Source organism: Dipodomys ordii, unplaced genomic scaffold (assembly GCF_000151885.1).
Source record: "Dipodomys ordii isolate 6190 unplaced genomic scaffold, Dord_2.0 Scaffold66, whole genome shotgun sequence".
In the NCBI taxonomy this organism is placed as follows: domain Eukaryota; kingdom Metazoa; phylum Chordata; class Mammalia; order Rodentia; family Heteromyidae; genus Dipodomys; species Dipodomys ordii.
In genome coordinates this window covers 2,921,237-2,937,569 of record NW_012267282.1, presented here as the reverse complement: position 1 = coordinate 2,937,569, position 16,333 = coordinate 2,921,237, and the positions used below count along the sequence as shown (strand labels likewise).

The window sequence follows — 16,333 nt, the reverse complement described above, 5'->3', positions numbered from 1 at the left end:
CTTTGGTGGGCAGCATGCTCTGCTGTACGGGGTTCTTTAGAAAGGGCGCTCTGGCTGCGGGTCCACTGAGACAGGTTTCAGAAAAATCTGTTCACTTTGCTGACGCTGGGTGGGGCAGGTGGTACTGGAAGACGCATACTGTTGAGCCAGGTGATTTTTACCGGACTTGAGTGAGGTTGGGTCAGCCTCAGCGGGGCTGGTGGGGTGCCTGCGGGGGACAGCGCCCCCTGCAGATTCATGGTGCTGTCGGTCCCCAGCCCAGTGCAAGCGCCTGGAGGGCGGGCTGGATAAGCTGAAGGAGGCGTCCATCCAGCTGGACGAGCTCAACCAGAAGCTGGCTGAGCAGAAGATCGTGCTGGCCGAAAAGTCCGCCGCCTGTGAGGCCCTGCTGGAGGAGATTTCCACCAACACAGCCATAGGCGAGTATGGGGACAGGGCCCCCCAGGACTCCCCTCCAGTCCCGGCCTATACCTGACATTTCACTCCAACACCTCGCTGCGCGCCAGCACACAGCTGTATGTGAGGATGTCCCCACTCAGAAATTGTTTCACACGTCATGGTCATACCTAGGGGACACTGACATTAACCATCCATGGGGTGTGTCCTCCTCAAAAGGACGCCGGTCACCAGGCTGGGCCGCCCTACCTCACCTAGTTGACACCATTGCTTCCAAGAAAGTGTGTTTTGGAGGCTCTGGTGGGCAGGGATTGTAGGGGGCTCATTCACCCCAGCTCAGTGCCCATGGGCCAAGTCCTGCCCAGGCATGGGGGCTGCAGACCCTGGGGGCAACAGCAACCGAATGGCCAGGGAGCAAGCAGTCAGCAATGATGTGCTGTGACAGAGGGGTGACCCTCCATGTGGGCCCGAATGAACCCCAGAAAAGGGGATGAGGAAGGAGAGAGGGACAGAGAGATCTCAGTGAGTCAGAACAGGGTGGGTAGGCTGGGGTACCTGGGGAACCCCAACCAGACAGGTAGAGGTGTCTAGGGGTGGGGTGACCAGCCATGGGATGGGGGCCAGAGTGGCTGTCCGGTGGTTGGAGACCCCACACACAGTCCCTCAGGTATACCCAAGGCTGCCACATCTGCCTGAGCCCCTCAGAGCCTGCTCTGAGGCTTGCACATGTTTGGGGGTTAGGGGGGAGGGCTGGGACTCACCAGCTGTGCACCCCACAGCTGAGGAGAAGAAGAAGCTGGCGGAGGAGAAGGCCATAGAGATCGAGGAGCAGAACAAGATCATCGCGGTGGAGAAGACGGAGGCCGAGACAGCCCTGGCTGAAGTCATGCCCATCCTGGAGGCAGCCAAGCTAGAGCTGCAGAAGCTGGATAAGTCAGACGTGACCGAGATCAGGTAGCCAGGGCCACCAGCTGCTGGCTGCTGCCTTTGACCCCATGCGTGCCTGGGCACGTGTCCAGGTGGGGACAGCCACTGCCCTCATGTGCAGATAGAAAAGGCAGCTTGTCCCGGCCCTCCATCCCTAGGGTACAGGGCCTGATGTGCGTATGTGTGCAAGTGTGCTTGTGCCTTTGTTTCCCACCTCGGACCCACCCTGGGTGCCCTCCAGCTGATGCTCTTGTTTTGCCAGGTCTTTCGCTAAGCCCCCGAAGCAGGTGCAGACAGTGTGCGAGTGCATCCTCATCATAAAGGGCTACAAGGAGCTCAACTGGAAGACAGCCAAGGGCATGATGTCTGACCCGAACTTCCTCAGGTCTCTGATGGAGATGGACTTCGACTCCGTCACCCAGAGCCAGGTTAAGAACATCAAAGGTGAGTAGACCAAGAGCGGTGAGGAGGGGCTGGTGCCACTGCCGCTCTCACACACAGCAGCGGGACAGCAGCGCGTCCCTTTGGTGACTTGGGGAGAAAGTGGCACCTCTCTGCAGTGGCCTGGGGACGGGACAGTGTGCCTGGTCACTGGGCCAGCTGGACCTCTAGGTCAGAGGACTGCGTCTGCTTGCTGGCCCTCAGCCTGGCCGCCTCTGTGTTCCCATGTGCGTGACAGCCCAGTGCCTGCCCACCTTGACTGCCCCTCTTGCATTCTCTGCCACAAAAGCTGCTGTGGGACCCTGGGGAATAGGTGGGGAGGACGGCATCGTCCATGGCCAGCTGAGAGGCTTCAGGTGGAGCTGAGCCCTGGGGCCCTAGGCAGCACTTAGGTAGAAGCATGGTAGAACCATGGCAGTACGAACGAACCATGGTGGAATCATGGTGGGACCAACAGAACCATGGCGGAACCAATAGAACCATGGTGGAACCATGGCAGAACCAACAGAACCATGGCGGAACCATGGCGGGACCATGGTGGGACCAACAGAACTATGGCAGAACCATGGAGGGACCAACAGAATCATGGAGGGACCAACAGAATCATGGCGATACCAACAGAACCATGGCGGTACCAACAGAACCATGGCGGGACCATGGCAGTAAGAACAGAACCATGGCAGCACAAAAGGAGAGCTTGCTCACCGACGTGGGCAGCTCTCAACACCCCGGCCCGGGGCTCTTAGTGGTCACAGCTGGGAAGCCCCAAGGTCTCCCTTTACCTGAAAACTGATGTGTGTGTGGACCCCACGCATTTCTGTCAGCTGGCTCCTGGGGCGAGGGTGCAGAGGGAGGTGACGGGAGGTGATGGTGACCCACTGTGTCAGGTGCCTGTGCTAAGCCCCACTGGTGCCCCCCAGGGCTGTGGGGTGCACCAGGGTCACAGGCTATTGCAGGTGGCAGTAGCTGTGACCCTCACAATTCCTTAGCCCCCTCATATCTGTCAGTACCCATGTATACAGGGATCACTGTTCACCCCACTCCTGTCCTGTGGGGGCTTTGTGAGAGGCACTGACCCCCAGTTTTGTTCTCCTGAGACAAAGAGGGCCCTGACAGTATCTTTGACCTTCAGGCCTCTTGAAGAACCTCAACACCACCATTGAAGAAATGGAGGCTGTGAGCAAGGCCGGGCTGGGCATGCTCAAGTTCGTGGAGGCTGTGATGGGCTACTGTGATGTTTTCAGAGAAATCAAGCCCAAAAGAGAAAAGGTCTGAGCCCTTTGCCGGGAGAAGCCACGCCCCCTGAGAGGCCAGGCCCAGTTAGACCACACCCCATACAAGGCTGCACCCATATAAAGCCACGCCCCAACGAGGCCATGCCCACGGGAGACTACACCCCCAACCCCCTACTGCCATACAGGCTACTTTGGAGTCAGAGGAATATCTGTACTGGAAAAACTGGAACAGGTTCAATAGATCTCCTCAGTAAATGTGACCTGAGTTTCAGCTTTGCATTACAGACCCTGGGAATAGAGGCAAGGTCTGAGAGACTTAAACATTCTGTACAAAAAGCGCAGGATGGAAGCTGGGCACCGGTGGCTCACGCCTGTCGTCCTAACTACTCAGGAAGCTGAGATCCGAGGCTCGAGGTTCCAGCCTGGGCAAGGAAATCCATGAGACTCTTCAATGAACCACCAGAAAACCAGAATTGGTGCTCTGGCTCAAGTGGTAGAGCGCTCACCTTGAGCTGAAGAGCTGAGGGTCAGCGCCCAGGCCCAGAGTTCAAGCCCCACGACTGACAAAAACAAAACGAAACAAAACAAAAAACAGTGTAGGATGGAAAATGTTAAAATCACATTCTAGCGCTAAGGCAGAGGATCTCAGCCTGAGCCCGGCTGCCACATATGGCTGGGTCCTCCTCCTTGTGCGGGGCTGTGCTTGTCGGGTCGGTCATTCCCTCTTGTGGGGGGGCCAACCCTGGTCTCTACCCCCCAAGTTGTGTCACCCAGAAACACTACAGCACTCCCCTGGGCAAGAAGGGCCCTGTTGAGGACAGCTGGTCCGGCGCATGGGCCCCGCGTGGTGGCCGGTCATCCCGCTCCCACGGCTGTGTGACTGGGAAGCTCGCTGGTGGACCAGCGCTGTCCACGGAGACTGTGGCACACAGGGACAGCGTGCCAACCGCCCACTCGGGTGCAGGGTGTCATTTTCTAATGGATGCAGCAGGACAGGGCATAAATTCTAGAAAGATGCCATACCCCCGAGCCATACTCTGGCTCCTTTGCTTTTAGTGTGTTGCTCAGGTACAGTCTCATACTTAGAGTGCGATTTTCCAACCTCTGCATCTTGTGTAGCTGGGACTGCAGGTGGAAAACCCGACACCCAGTTTGTTATTGAGATGGGGCTTCCCTAGCTCTTTCCCTGTGCCAGTGTTGTCCCCCAGCCCTCTGACCTTTTCTTCTGTGTGCCTTGGCAGAGTGTATAGTGGTCCCAGAGTGCATGACCACCACGAGAAACACCGTGTGGACTGCGCCCAGGCCCGGGGCAGGGTCCCTGCCCACCATGGTCCTTTTGCCCATTATTTGTGAACTTGTCCTCACCCAGGTGGCAAGGCTGGAGCGGAATTTCTACCTAACAAAACGGGAACTAGAAAGGATCCAGAATGAGCTGTCTGCAATTCAGAAAGAGCTGGAAGCTCTGGGTGCCAAGTACGAGGCAGCCATCCTAGAGAAGCAGAAGCTGCAGGAGGAGGCAGAGGTGATGGAGCGGCGGCTCATCGCTGCTGACAAGCTCATCTCCGGGCTGGGATCGGAAAACATCAGGTCAGCCTGCGCCCAGGGCTGCCCCTGCGCGGCACCACGGGAGCGCTTTCAAGCCTGCCCTCACTCGTGTCACCCTGTGAATTCTTCATTCCACATTGTTCTTTTATCTGAAAGCCACGTGACAGGTTACGTGGCAATTGTATTTAGTTCTAACTGGTGTGGTCGCCCATTAGGTCACCATTAATTGTCAAAGCAGGCAGTGGGGCTGTGGAGACGCAAAACGATCATGTCTGGGGAGTGGGGACCTCTTGGTGGCCTTTATTTAGCCCCTAGTGGGGTGTGTATGCACACATGCGCATGTGCATGGGCCAGTACTGGGCTTAAACTCAGGGCCTTGCACTAGCACTCTTGTTTGGATTTTTTTTTTCCTGGCTAATAAGACTCTCTTGGATTTGTCTGCCTGGACTTGCTCTGAGCATGATCCTCAGATCTCAGCCTCCTAAGCTGCTAGGATTATACATGTAAGCTGCTGGCACCTGCTTCTTTTTATTTATTTATTTATTTTTGTTGGTCATGGGGCTTGAACTCTGGGCCTGGGCGCTGTCCCTGTGCTCTTCAACTCAAGACGAGCACTCTACCGCTTGAGCCACAGCACCACTTCTGGTTTTCTAGTGGTTTATTGGAGATAAGAGTCTCATGGACTTTCCTGCCCAGGCATGCTTTGAATCATGATCCTCAGATCTCAGCCTCCTGAGTAGCTAGGATTACAAGCGTAAGCCACTGGTGCCCAGTTTCTTTTTATTTTTTTTAAGTGTTCTTTAAACAGAGTCTCAGCCCAAAGTGTCCTAGAACCTGGCTTCAAACTTAGAATCCTCCTATTTCTTCCTCCTGAAGGCCAGCATTACAAGCATGCTCCACTCTGCCTGGCTGCAGAAGGGATTCGTAGGGCCCTGTGGCTTTTCAGGTCCTCAGTCTTCACTGCTTGGAGACAGGACTGTGAGTGGAGCCATAGCTCCGCTTCTCACCTGGCACTAGTGTGGTACAGAGTACACCGCAAAGCTGGATGTGGTGGTGTATACCTGTAATCCCACTACTGGGTGGAGGCTCCAGTATTGTGAGCTTGAGGCCAGCCTGAGCTACCTAGCAAGATACTGTTCCAAAAGACCAAGTGAGCAAACAAACAGAAACCAATGGAACGTGCCATGGACTAAATCTCCAATATTGCTAAAACCTAGGAGATGGTAGGTATTTTCCAGAAGAGGCAAACAAATAAAATATCTACTTTAAAATGTTTTATGGCCAGGCGCCAGTGGCTCACGCCTGTAATCCTAGCTACTCAGGAGGCTGAGATCTGAGGATTGAGGTTCAAAGCCAGCCTGGGCAGGAAAGTCCATGAGACTCTTATCTCCAATAAAACCACTAGAAAACCGGAAGTGGTGCTGTGGCTCAAGCGGTAGAGCGCTCACCTTGAGCTGAAGAGCACAGGGACAGCGCCCAAGCCCAGAGTTCAAGCTCCACGACTGACAAAAATAAAATAAAATAAAATGTTTTATGTTATTACAAAGGTGATGTACAGAGGGGTTGCAATTACATGTCAGGTAAAAAGCACATTTCTTTTTGGACAATGACACCCCTCATTCTCTCCCCCCAAAAATCTGCTTTTGTTTCTCTTGTGTAGAACTCTCGTCAGCTGGGACCAGAGCTCTGAGCTCTGCTGGGCTTATTTATGTCGATTGCCTTTACAACTTGAGCAATATTTGGGCCAAATGAACCCTGTTAGGGAGTGTGTGCCTCCTGCTGGAGACCGGCCGCAACCACCTTCCCAATGCCGTGTTCTCCAGGTTGGGCTGGTGATGGAGCTTTCTTTCTAGAAGAAAGAACCTTAAAAATCCTCAAGCTAACAGACTCTGGTTAGCGAGGTGTTGAGCTGGTTTTTCTAGAATATTCCTTTAGTTGTTCTTAGTTGCTCTGTCTGGCTCTCCTGGTGTATTTACCTGCTGTGATGGGAATCTGTTTTTGTTTCAAGTCACTGCCCGTGGTCAGGACCCGCGCGAGGGTCCTCCCCCTCGTTCTCACGGACACAAGGTCTGCGTGTACTTGTGGGGTGCAGGTACTGTCCCTGTGGCGGGAAGGTCTCGGCTAGCGCGGCCCCCTGTCCCGTGCAGGTGGCTCAAGGACCTGGACGAGCTGATGCACCGGCGGGTGAAGCTGCTGGGCGACTGCCTGCTCTGCGCGGCCTTCCTGAGCTACGAGGGGGCCTTCACCTGGGAGTTCCGGAAGGAGATGGTGCACGAGGTCTGGCAGAACGACATCCTGGAGCGGGAGATCCCGCTGAGCCAGCCCTTCCGCCTGGAGAGCCTGCTCACTGACGACGTGGAGATCAGCAGGTGGGACGCGGCCCGGAGCCCTCAGGCTGCGGCTGCAGGGTGCCGTCCTGGGGACGAGGCGAGGGCACAGACAGTCCATGCAGCCTGCAGCCCTCCTCCCTGGAGCCTGGCCATGGGCAGAATGTTCTGGAAGGCCGATGGGTCACTGTAGTTTCCGGGGCTGTCCCTCCAGGTGGGGGTCCCAGGGGCTGCCCCCCGACGAGCTGTCTGTGCAAAACGGCATCCTGACGACGCGTGCCAGCCGCTTCCCGCTCTGCATCGACCCCCAGCAGCAGGCGCTCAACTGGATCAAGAGGAAGGAGGAGAAAAACAACCTGCGGGTACAGCCGGCGCCCCGCATCCTGGGCGCGTCCCCAGGACCACGGCTCCAATGCTAGCTCTCACCACAGCCCATGACTGCCTGCCCTGAGCCCCGCACACCTCCTCCCTTCCCCGCCCCTCCTCTCCCTCCTCTGCCAGCCTCGGCTTCCCCAGGCACTAGAGTGGTATGAACCTGACCCCCTAGGTTGGAGCGTCTTGAGGGAGAAGATCGCGTTTTCCCATTTCTTCCCCTTCCACCGGGTACAGGGAGGAGGAGGGGTGGGCAAGGAGGAGGAGGGGCGGGCGGGAGGGAAGTCGAGATCAGCAGCTTCATGGGGATAGATTTCACTCGCCATCTTGTTCCCCTTCTAGCACACATGAGACTGTTGTAACTGAGTTCCTCAGTTGTAATACAGTCATAAGAATAAAGTCCAGACCCTTCTCCTTCTCCATAAGGAAACGCTGTAGCGCTGCCGGTCACCACCATTTCTGTGCGTTCCTTATCCATGGAGTCCTGCCCCGGGCCTCTGTGTCTGGCTGCTGTGTATAGTGTCAAGTTTCCAACTTCATCCATACTCCAGCACACGTGGGCTCCACTCCTTTTGATGGCTGAATAATATTCCACTGTGGGGCTCTGCCACGTTCCCCTCTCCCTGTCCGCTGCTGAGCTTCCTGGCTGTGAACATCTGTGCTTTCTGGTCGTGCTCTGAGGCCTTGGAGGCTCACACCTGGGAGAGGGGCTCGAGGGCCTGATCACACTGACTCCTGAAGTCATTAACCAATGGCGGATTCCCAGTGAATTCCTTGCTTCTGTCCGGACGCTCTTCGCACGCTTCCTGGTGCGCAGCGGCTCCAGCGTCTGTCCCTGTCTTCCAGGTGGCTTCCTTTAACGACCCCGACTTCCTCAAGCAGTTGGAGATGTCCATCAAGTATGGCAGCCCGTTCCTGTTCCACGACGTGGACGAGTACATCGACCCGGTGATCGACAACGTCCTGGAGAAGAACGTGAAGGTGTCGCAGGGGCGGCAGTTCATCATCCTCGGGGACAAGGAGGTGGACTACGACTCCAACTTCCGCCTCTACCTCAACACCAAGCTGGCCAACCCCCGCTATTCCCCATCCGTGTTCGGCAAAGCGATGGTGATCAATTACACCGGTGAGGAGGGCCGGGGCCTGGGTGCAGATCCAGCTGGCTTTCCCAGAGACCACCACGTGTGATGGGCACCTGGACGGGGTCCTTCACCCCGTGACCCTGGCGCCCATCTCCCAGGCTGGTTCTCAGCGAGAAGGTTTGGGGCCTTTGCAGGGCTGTGGGTCCCTGGTCCCGGGCATGTGGCCATTCCCCAGGCTCAGGAGCTCAGGTGCACAGGGCTTGACAGCGGGGCTCTGCTGAGTCCTCCCTACAGTCAGGATAGGACTCGGCCCTGCCTCTGATCAGGAATTGAATACTGTTTCTCAACTTACGTATTTATACGATTAGGGGTTCTGCTTATGGTGCTACTGGGCTTTGAACTCATGGCCTCACACTTTGCTTGGCAGGTGTTCTACTTGAGCCACACTTCCAGCCCCTTTGGGCTCTAGTAATTTTTAGAGAGTCTTGTTTTTCACCTGGGGCTGGCCTTAGATGGCAACCCTTCTTCCTGTGCCTCCCTGTTGCCCGGCTTGTTGGTTAAGATGGGGTCTTGCTACCTTTTGTCTAGCCTGGCCTCCAGCCACCATCCTCTTACTCTGCCCTGATAGCTGGATTACAGGTGTCAGCCGCTGTGCCCAGCCTGGGGTTGTCAGACATTGTTTAAATTAGGGTGTCCCCCCATATGAGTCCTGTTCCTACCCTACCACGTGGCTGCTTTGTGCTGCGTGAGTCTCCTGCAGTCCCTGCATGGGGTCTGGTGGGATGGGGGGGCTGCACCCCAGTCCCGTGGGGGTGGGCAGGCATGGGCAGCTGGCAGCCCGGCAGCGAGGCGGCTTCTGGTGCCTGCAGTCACGTTGAAGGGCCTGGAGGACCAGCTGCTCAGCGTGCTGGTGGCCTTCGAGCGGCGGGAGCTGGAGGAGCAGCGGGAGCACCTCATCCAGGAGACGAGCGAGAACAAGAACCTGCTGAAGGACCTGGAGGACTCGCTGCTGCGGGAGCTGGCCACGTCCACGGGGAACATGCTGGACAATGTGGAGCTGGTGCAGACGCTGGAGGAGACCAAGTCCAAGGCCATGGAGGTACGCACCGCCAGGCGGGCAGAGGCCAGGCTCCACCGGGGCTTCCATGAGATTCGTGAAACTTAGATGGACAGAAAAAAACAGCCCTAGGTGGTGTAAGTCAAAGGGAAGTTATCCTCTGACAAGGCTGAAAAGCCAGGGGTGGCTTCACTGGGGCTGGATCCAGGGCTCTAGAAATACCACATCTGGATTTAGTTCCTCTCCGTTTCCGGGCTGGGCCTTCTTCGTTCTCTGCCAGTTTTGTCCTCAGAGGTCTAGCCGATGTCTCCTCAAGTTCAAGGGGATAAGTGAGACTCTTTCCGGTTTCTGTCGTGAACGTTCTAGGCCTGCCCTGACCTGGTCCCTGAGGCCTGGGGATGCCAGGCCTGGACGGCTGGACCCGGGTCCCACGCACCGGCCCTGCAGCCAGCGTGGAGGCAAGGGCCCAGGGACTCACACACTCAGAACTTGGCCCATGCCCGCCCACCTCCTGAGAAGGTGGCACGGTTGGCCCCTGCAGCCCGGATGCTGTCCTCTGGGGGTCACGGCCTTGTCTTCGCTGCCCATTCTCTGCCTGGCCCAGCCTTTCTATTTCGCAGTCACTGGCCCCTCTTCTCAGGTGACAGAGAAGCTGAAGCTGGCGGAGAAGACAGCTATGGACATCGACCGGCTGCGGGATGGCTACCGGCCGGCTGCCCGGCGGGGCGCCATCCTGTTCTTCGTGCTGTCCGAGATGGCCCTGGTCAACTCCATGTACCAGTACTCCCTGACCGCCTTCCTGGATGTGTTCGCGCTGTCGCTGAAGAAGTCGCTGCCTGATTCCATCCTTGCAAAGCGCCTACGCAACATCATGGACACCCTGACATTCAACATCTACAACTACGGGTGCACAGGTGCGTGGTATCCGCTCCGCTGCCGCCGCTGCCAGGGCGCCTCCAGTGGGTCCCGCCAGCTCGCCTGAGAACACACACGCGCTCAATATACCAGTGTATCCTAGCAAAATGGATGCCTGGTGATAAATACAAAAGATCTAACACATGAATTGTAGAATCCTAAAACTGAAAACAAGCCCGGTGCTGGTGGCGCACACCTGTAATCCTAGCTTCTGAGGAGGCTGAGATCTGAGGATCATGGTTCAAAACCAGCCCAGGCAGGAAAGTTTGTGGGACTTTTATTAACCTCCAAAAAGTCAGAAGTAGAGCTGTGTTTCAATTGGTAGAATGCCAGCCTTGTGCAAAAAAGCTAAGGGATGGCGCCCCGATTTCAAGCTCCGGGACAGGCACAAAACAAAACACCAAACACGCCTGACTTCAGTAGAAGTGGGGACATTTTTTTCGGTTAAAAAAAACTTTGCTGAGGAAGGTGAGAATCCCAGGGCGGTGGCGCCAGGCCCCACCCCTGCAGGCCAGTGAGCAGCCCAGGTGCTCCGGCCCCACAGGTGGCGTGGGGCATTGCTACACACGGGCTGCGCCTTGAGCTCGGGCCAGGCCTGTGGTCCGCCACCATCCCGCCCACCTGGGGCCCAGGCCAGCTCCTCCCGCCCGTTCCACCACCCTGCTGCCAGCCACTGGGGGCGCAGCACCTGCTGCATCCAGCCTGCCGAGCTCGGAGCCTGTGCCTTCTGCATGTCGGGCAGATGAGGAGGGGTGAATGGAGTACGCCAATGGGGTTGTCACCCCCCTGCTCCCCAAAGCTAAGCCCCCTGGTTTCCGAATGAGCACGTGTCCCCACAGGGCTGTTCGAGAGGCACAAGCTGCTCTTCTCCTTCAACATGACCATCAAGATTGAGCAGGCCGAGGGCCGGGTCCCGCAAGACCAGCTCGACTTCTTCTTGAAAGGTTCTGCCACTTGCAGCCCTCTTCGCCCATGGGGAGCGCTCGTCCCAACCAGCACACCACCCCAACACGCTCCTTCCGGCTTGGCTTCTAACCAGCACACCACCCCAACACGCTCCTTCCGGCTTGGCTTCCAATGCACGGCCTCTGCTGGGCCCCAGAGCGGCGCCCAGCAGGCTGGTTGGGTCAGGGGACGGGGCCAGCCGCTCCTTCCTCCCAGACCCTCCTTTCCTCTGGTGCATGAGATGGCCAAGTGCCCAGCTGCTTGTGTGGCATGGGCAGTACTGGATAGCATGGGCATCACCGGGGGGAAGTGTGGGCAGCACCGGACGGCATGGGCAGTACATGGTGTGTTCTCCTCGACGGTTAGGAAACATCTCCCTGGAGAAAAGCAAGAGGAAGAAGCCATGCGCTTGGCTGTCTGACCAGGGATGGGAAGACATTATTCTTTTGTCAGAAATGTTTTCTGAAGAGTTTGGGCAGCTTCCTGACGATGTGGAGGACAAGCTGACGGTCTGGCAGGAGGTGAGCTCTTCTCTCTCCTCTTCCTTCCCGATGGCCAGTGAGTGTAGGTGTGTGACACCAGAGCATCGCTGAAACCTGCTCAGAGCCCTCTGGACAGCTCCCTGGCCAAGCTGGCCGGCTGTACGAGAGAAACCAGTGTCTCTGTCCACCCACCGTCCATCCGTCATTCATTTGTCTGTCATTCGTCAGCCATCCATCATCCATCTACCATCTACCCATCTATCCATCCACCCACCCACCCATCCATTCACCATCCTTCTATCCACATACCTATCCCTCATTCATCTATCATCCATCCACGCATTTGTCTACCCACCAACCACCTTCTTTCCATCCATCCATCCATCATTTGCCATACACCATCCAGCCTCTCGTTTATCATCCACTCATCTGTCCATCCATCCATCCATCCATCCTTCCACCCAAGAAATAGCTCCTTGGGCATCTATCAAGTACCATGGACCTAAATGGACACTGGAGAGACCACAGTGAGTGGGCCTCAGTTTCTCCTGTTCTGAAGTTCATAGTTTTTGCCGTAGACAATGCCAGCACTGCTGCTGTTCGGCAGCAGGGACCTGCGTTCATCCGTTGTGCCCTCCCCCTCCGTGTGTGGGGAGGGTGGCACGCCCTCCCAAGGTGAGCACTGCCAGTGTCTGTCTTGTGCGCAGTGGTATGACCTGGACTCGCTGGAGCAGTTTCCCTTCCCCCTGGGCTACGATAAGAACATCACGCCTTTCCAGAAGCTGCTCATGCTGCGCTGTTTCCGCGTGGACCGCGTGTACCGGGCAGTGACGGACTACGTGACCATTGTCATGGGCGAGAAGTAAGTGTGTGCCGCCTCTCCGCACCACCCGGCTCGGGCGCCGGGGCGCAGTGCTCAGCACAAAACAGTGGGGGAAATGCTTCCGTTACCTTCATTTTAACTGAACACCTGATGCCCATGCCGACATGTAAACAAAGGATTCCTGTCCTCATTTGACGTAGTGGCATAAACAGCATCCACACACTAGTCAGGCCTTGTTGGATTCCTGGGGTGTACACCTGGGGTACACACCCGGGGCAGCCACGCAGCACATGGGGTGATGTTGGAGCACCAAGCCAGCCAGAGGCTACAAACACAGGTGGGCACGGGGGGATGACACTGGAATGGGCAAACAAGAGAGTTGGGCAGCGGCGAGGCCCTGGGGAGCCTGCTCCTCTCCTCCACACACTCTAGAAAGCCACGTGCTTGTGTGGAGCCATGGCCGCGGTGCGGACGGCTGTCTCGGCCGTGGCTCTCATGAGACGCCAGAGGCTAGGCAGCCATGGGCAGCGCGGCGGCCCCCCTGGAGATGGGCTGGTGGGGAACCTTCTGCGCAGCCCCTCTGGTTCACCCACCTGGAAAGCAGTCGTCCCCCGTGTGGCCAACTTGCTGGAGTTAGGCGGGGCCTTGGTACTTTTCCACCTGGGTGGAGCGGGTTCTTAACCAGGAAGACAGTACTATGGGAAAGAGGCAGACGGAAGGTTCTGGATGTGGTGGAGGAGAGGATGCTGACCAGATGGGTGACTCCTGGTCTGCGCGGCCCTCCAGGGAAGGTTTTCAAAGCTTCTTTCCTCTGCCAGGTACGTGCAGCCCCCGATGATCAGCTTTGAAACCATCTTTGAGCAGAGCACCCCCAATTCACCCATTGTGTTTATCCTGAGCCCCGGCTCGGACCCCGCCAGTGATCTGATGAAGTTGGCCGAACGGACAGGCTTCGGGGGGAACCACCTCAAGTTCCTTGCCATGGGCCAGGGGCAGGAACGGGTAGGCCTGGCACCAGGGGCACAGTGCCCTTCCTCCCTGGGTGGAAGCAGATCGTGCCCTTCCCGCCTGTGCCTGTGGGCTTGCGGGCCACACAGCGGCGAGCGGGCGTCAAAAGGTGACAGTGTGGCCACCGTGCTCTCAGCCCTGCGGCCTCGGCCCATGCAGCGCAGCGTCCTCAGCGCTCCCCCTCCCCCACGTAGGCCAGAAAGGGGGTGGGGAGCCCAGCCAGGGTCCTACAGACAGGGCAGACGGGCAGGTGCAGCCGCAGCCTGCTCGCGCAATGTCCTGACATCCAGGCCCATGGCAGGCTGACCACCAGTCCTGGCTTTGCTGTGTGGTGTCTGTGTGGCTCTGGGTGGACACCGCTGCTGGTGCCCACAGCGAGGCTAGGACGGGAATGGTGGAGCCGGATAGGAGAAGCTTCTCCTACCACAGAGCCACAGGACGCACACGTGCTGAGTCTCCTCAAAGCCCAGGTCTTGCTGGGGGGTAGAACTTGTTTTTGCGCCCCGCCTTGCTCTTCTCTGGATTCGCCAGGCTGGTGCTGCTTCCCCTCAGCCCTGCCTGGTGACTGTGGAGACGGTCGGGCTCCCTGGGCGAGATAGGCCCCAGGGCTCCTACTGGAGCTGCTACTGGCTTCTCCTGTCATGGCTGTGCCCCATCGTGGGGCGAGCCCAGGACCGGCCCCACTCAGCAACGCCCTCTTCCCTGCCCGGCAGGTGGCACTGCAGCTGCTGGAGACGGCGGTGGCTCGCGGGCAGTGGCTCATGCTGCAGAACTGCCACCTCCTGGTCAAGTGGCTGAAGGACCTGGAGAAGTCCCTGGAGAAGATCACCAAGCCGCACCCCAGCTTCCGCCTGTGGCTCACCACAGACCCCACCAAGGGCTTTCCCATTGGCATCCTGCAGAAGTCCCTCAAGGTCAGGACCCGGCTCCTCTCCCCAGCCCGGCTCTCACTTCTTTGCCTGGCTCTTGACAAGAAGCTGGCAGTCCAAGAAGTTGGAGGAGCCAGAAAGTCTACCTTTTCTTTTTTTCTCCCCCCTCCTCTCCATAGGTCATGGGCTTAAACTCAGGGCCTGGGCGCTGTCCCTGAACTCTTGCTCAAGGCTAGTGCTTTTCCACTTTGAGCCACAGCACCACTTCCAGTTTTTGGGGGATTAGTTGGAGATAAGTCTTTTGTGGACTTCCTGCCTGGGCTGGCTTTGAGCTGTGATCCTCAGATCTCGGCCTCCTGAGTAGCTAGGATTACAGGTGTGTGCCTCCAGGGCCCAGCTTTACTTTTTATTTGCAGTTAAGTACAAGGTTGAACTCAGGGTCATATGCTTGCTAGGCAGGTGCTCTACCCCTTGAGCCATGCCTTCAGCCGCAGTTTGCTTCTTTTTCAGATAAGGTCTTGTGCTTCTGCCTGGGCTAGCCTTAGACTGCCATCCTCTACCCCTGCCTCCTATGTAGCTGGGATCATGGCATGTGCTACCACACCGGGCAGGAAGCGAGCCTCTGGCGCAGCTCTTGCTGTGCTCCTGGTCTGTGACTCCTGTCGGGCTGTTCTGTCATGCACAGGTGGTCACAGAGCCGCCCAATGGGCTCAAGCTGAACATGCGGGCCACGTACTTCAAGATCTCCAACGAGGCGCTGGAGCAATGCCCGCACACGGCCTTCAAGCCCCTGGTCTACGTGCTGGCCTTCTTCCACGCTGTGGTGCAGGAGAGGAGGAAGTTCGGGAAGATTGGCTGGAACGTCAGCTACGACTTCAACGAGTCTGACTTCCAGGTGAGGCCTTGTCCCCCCCCCCCCGCCACACGCACCCTGGGCGCTGACCCCGCAGCCCCACGCCTGACTTCCAGGTGAGGCCTTGTCCCCCCCGCCACACGCACCCTGGGCGCTGACCCCGCAGCCCCACGCTCCCGCCTGCTGTGCACTCCCCCCCCTCCCCCCGCTGTTGGATTACTCTGACCACACTGCTCTCTCCCTAAGGTGTGCATGGAAATTCTGAACACGTACCTGACGAAGGCCTTCCAGCAGCGCGACCCCCGCATCCCGTGGGGCAGCCTCAAGTACCTTATCGGGGAGGTAGGGGGCTGGGGCCCCTGAGCCCCGGAACCCCCTCCTGCTCGAGCTCCCCTCTGGCTCAGCACCAGCTTTTCTTGGTTCCCAGTGAGCTCTTCACAGTGGTGCCCCGCCCTGCCAGGAGGCCCTGGGCGGTGTCCTCTTGTCACCCGCACCCGGGCCCTGGGACAGCAACTTCCAGCACGGTGGCCGTGCGGGGCCGGGAGCTCCTGCTCTTTCCTGGGGCCACCTCCGGCTTTGGGCCCCATTCTGGGCAGGATCTGGTAGAGCAGGCCTGGGGTGCACAGGACCCCAAAGGTCATTCCAGTGGCATGTGACAGGCGCCCCCCGCCCCCACCGCAGGTCATGTACGGGGGCCGCGCCATTGACAGCTTCGACCGCCGCATCCTGACCACCTACATGGATGAGTACCTGGGGGACTTCATTTTTGATACTTTCCAGCCATTCCACTTCTTCCGGAACAAGGAAGTGGACTACAAAATCCCTGTGGGAGATGTGAAGGACAAGTTTGTCGGTGAGGGCTCCAAAAGAAAGGCGGGCTTGTTCACCTGTGAGGAAGCGGTGCCTCCCACTGCTCGGCCGGCAGTGGTCTGGGGAGTGAGCGCCTCGCTGGGGGGGGGGGCGGCTGGGCGGCCAGGGGTGCGGCATTGCTCTGTGAGGGCCGGCAGGGGTGCAGCGTTGCTCTGTGAGGGCCGCAGTGGGTTCTGCGCAGCTTGG

General features: G+C 58.0%; 1 protein-coding gene across 1 annotated transcript in view; it reads left to right on the top strand.

Moving 5' to 3' along the window:
* The window catches only part of Dnah10 (dynein, axonemal, heavy chain 10), a 75,237-nt gene that overhangs the window by 54,313 nt on the left and 4,591 nt on the right, over positions 1 to 16,333 (top strand). The window contains exons 53-70 of the mRNA XM_013023048.1: positions 258 to 419; positions 1,176 to 1,350; positions 1,586 to 1,767; positions 2,897 to 3,033; positions 4,369 to 4,586; positions 6,692 to 6,913; positions 7,086 to 7,233; positions 8,090 to 8,369; positions 9,195 to 9,424; positions 10,023 to 10,296; positions 11,137 to 11,241; positions 11,609 to 11,763; positions 12,432 to 12,586; positions 13,366 to 13,549; positions 14,269 to 14,469; positions 15,110 to 15,319; positions 15,524 to 15,619; positions 15,959 to 16,130. Coding sequence (XP_012878502.1) covers positions 258 to 419; positions 1,176 to 1,350; positions 1,586 to 1,767; positions 2,897 to 3,033; positions 4,369 to 4,586; positions 6,692 to 6,913; positions 7,086 to 7,233; positions 8,090 to 8,369; positions 9,195 to 9,424; positions 10,023 to 10,296; positions 11,137 to 11,241; positions 11,609 to 11,763; positions 12,432 to 12,586; positions 13,366 to 13,549; positions 14,269 to 14,469; positions 15,110 to 15,319; positions 15,524 to 15,619; positions 15,959 to 16,130 — 3,306 coding nt within the window. The remainder of the gene's footprint in view (positions 1 to 257; positions 420 to 1,175; positions 1,351 to 1,585; positions 1,768 to 2,896; positions 3,034 to 4,368; positions 4,587 to 6,691; positions 6,914 to 7,085; positions 7,234 to 8,089; positions 8,370 to 9,194; positions 9,425 to 10,022; positions 10,297 to 11,136; positions 11,242 to 11,608; positions 11,764 to 12,431; positions 12,587 to 13,365; positions 13,550 to 14,268; positions 14,470 to 15,109; positions 15,320 to 15,523; positions 15,620 to 15,958; positions 16,131 to 16,333) is intronic.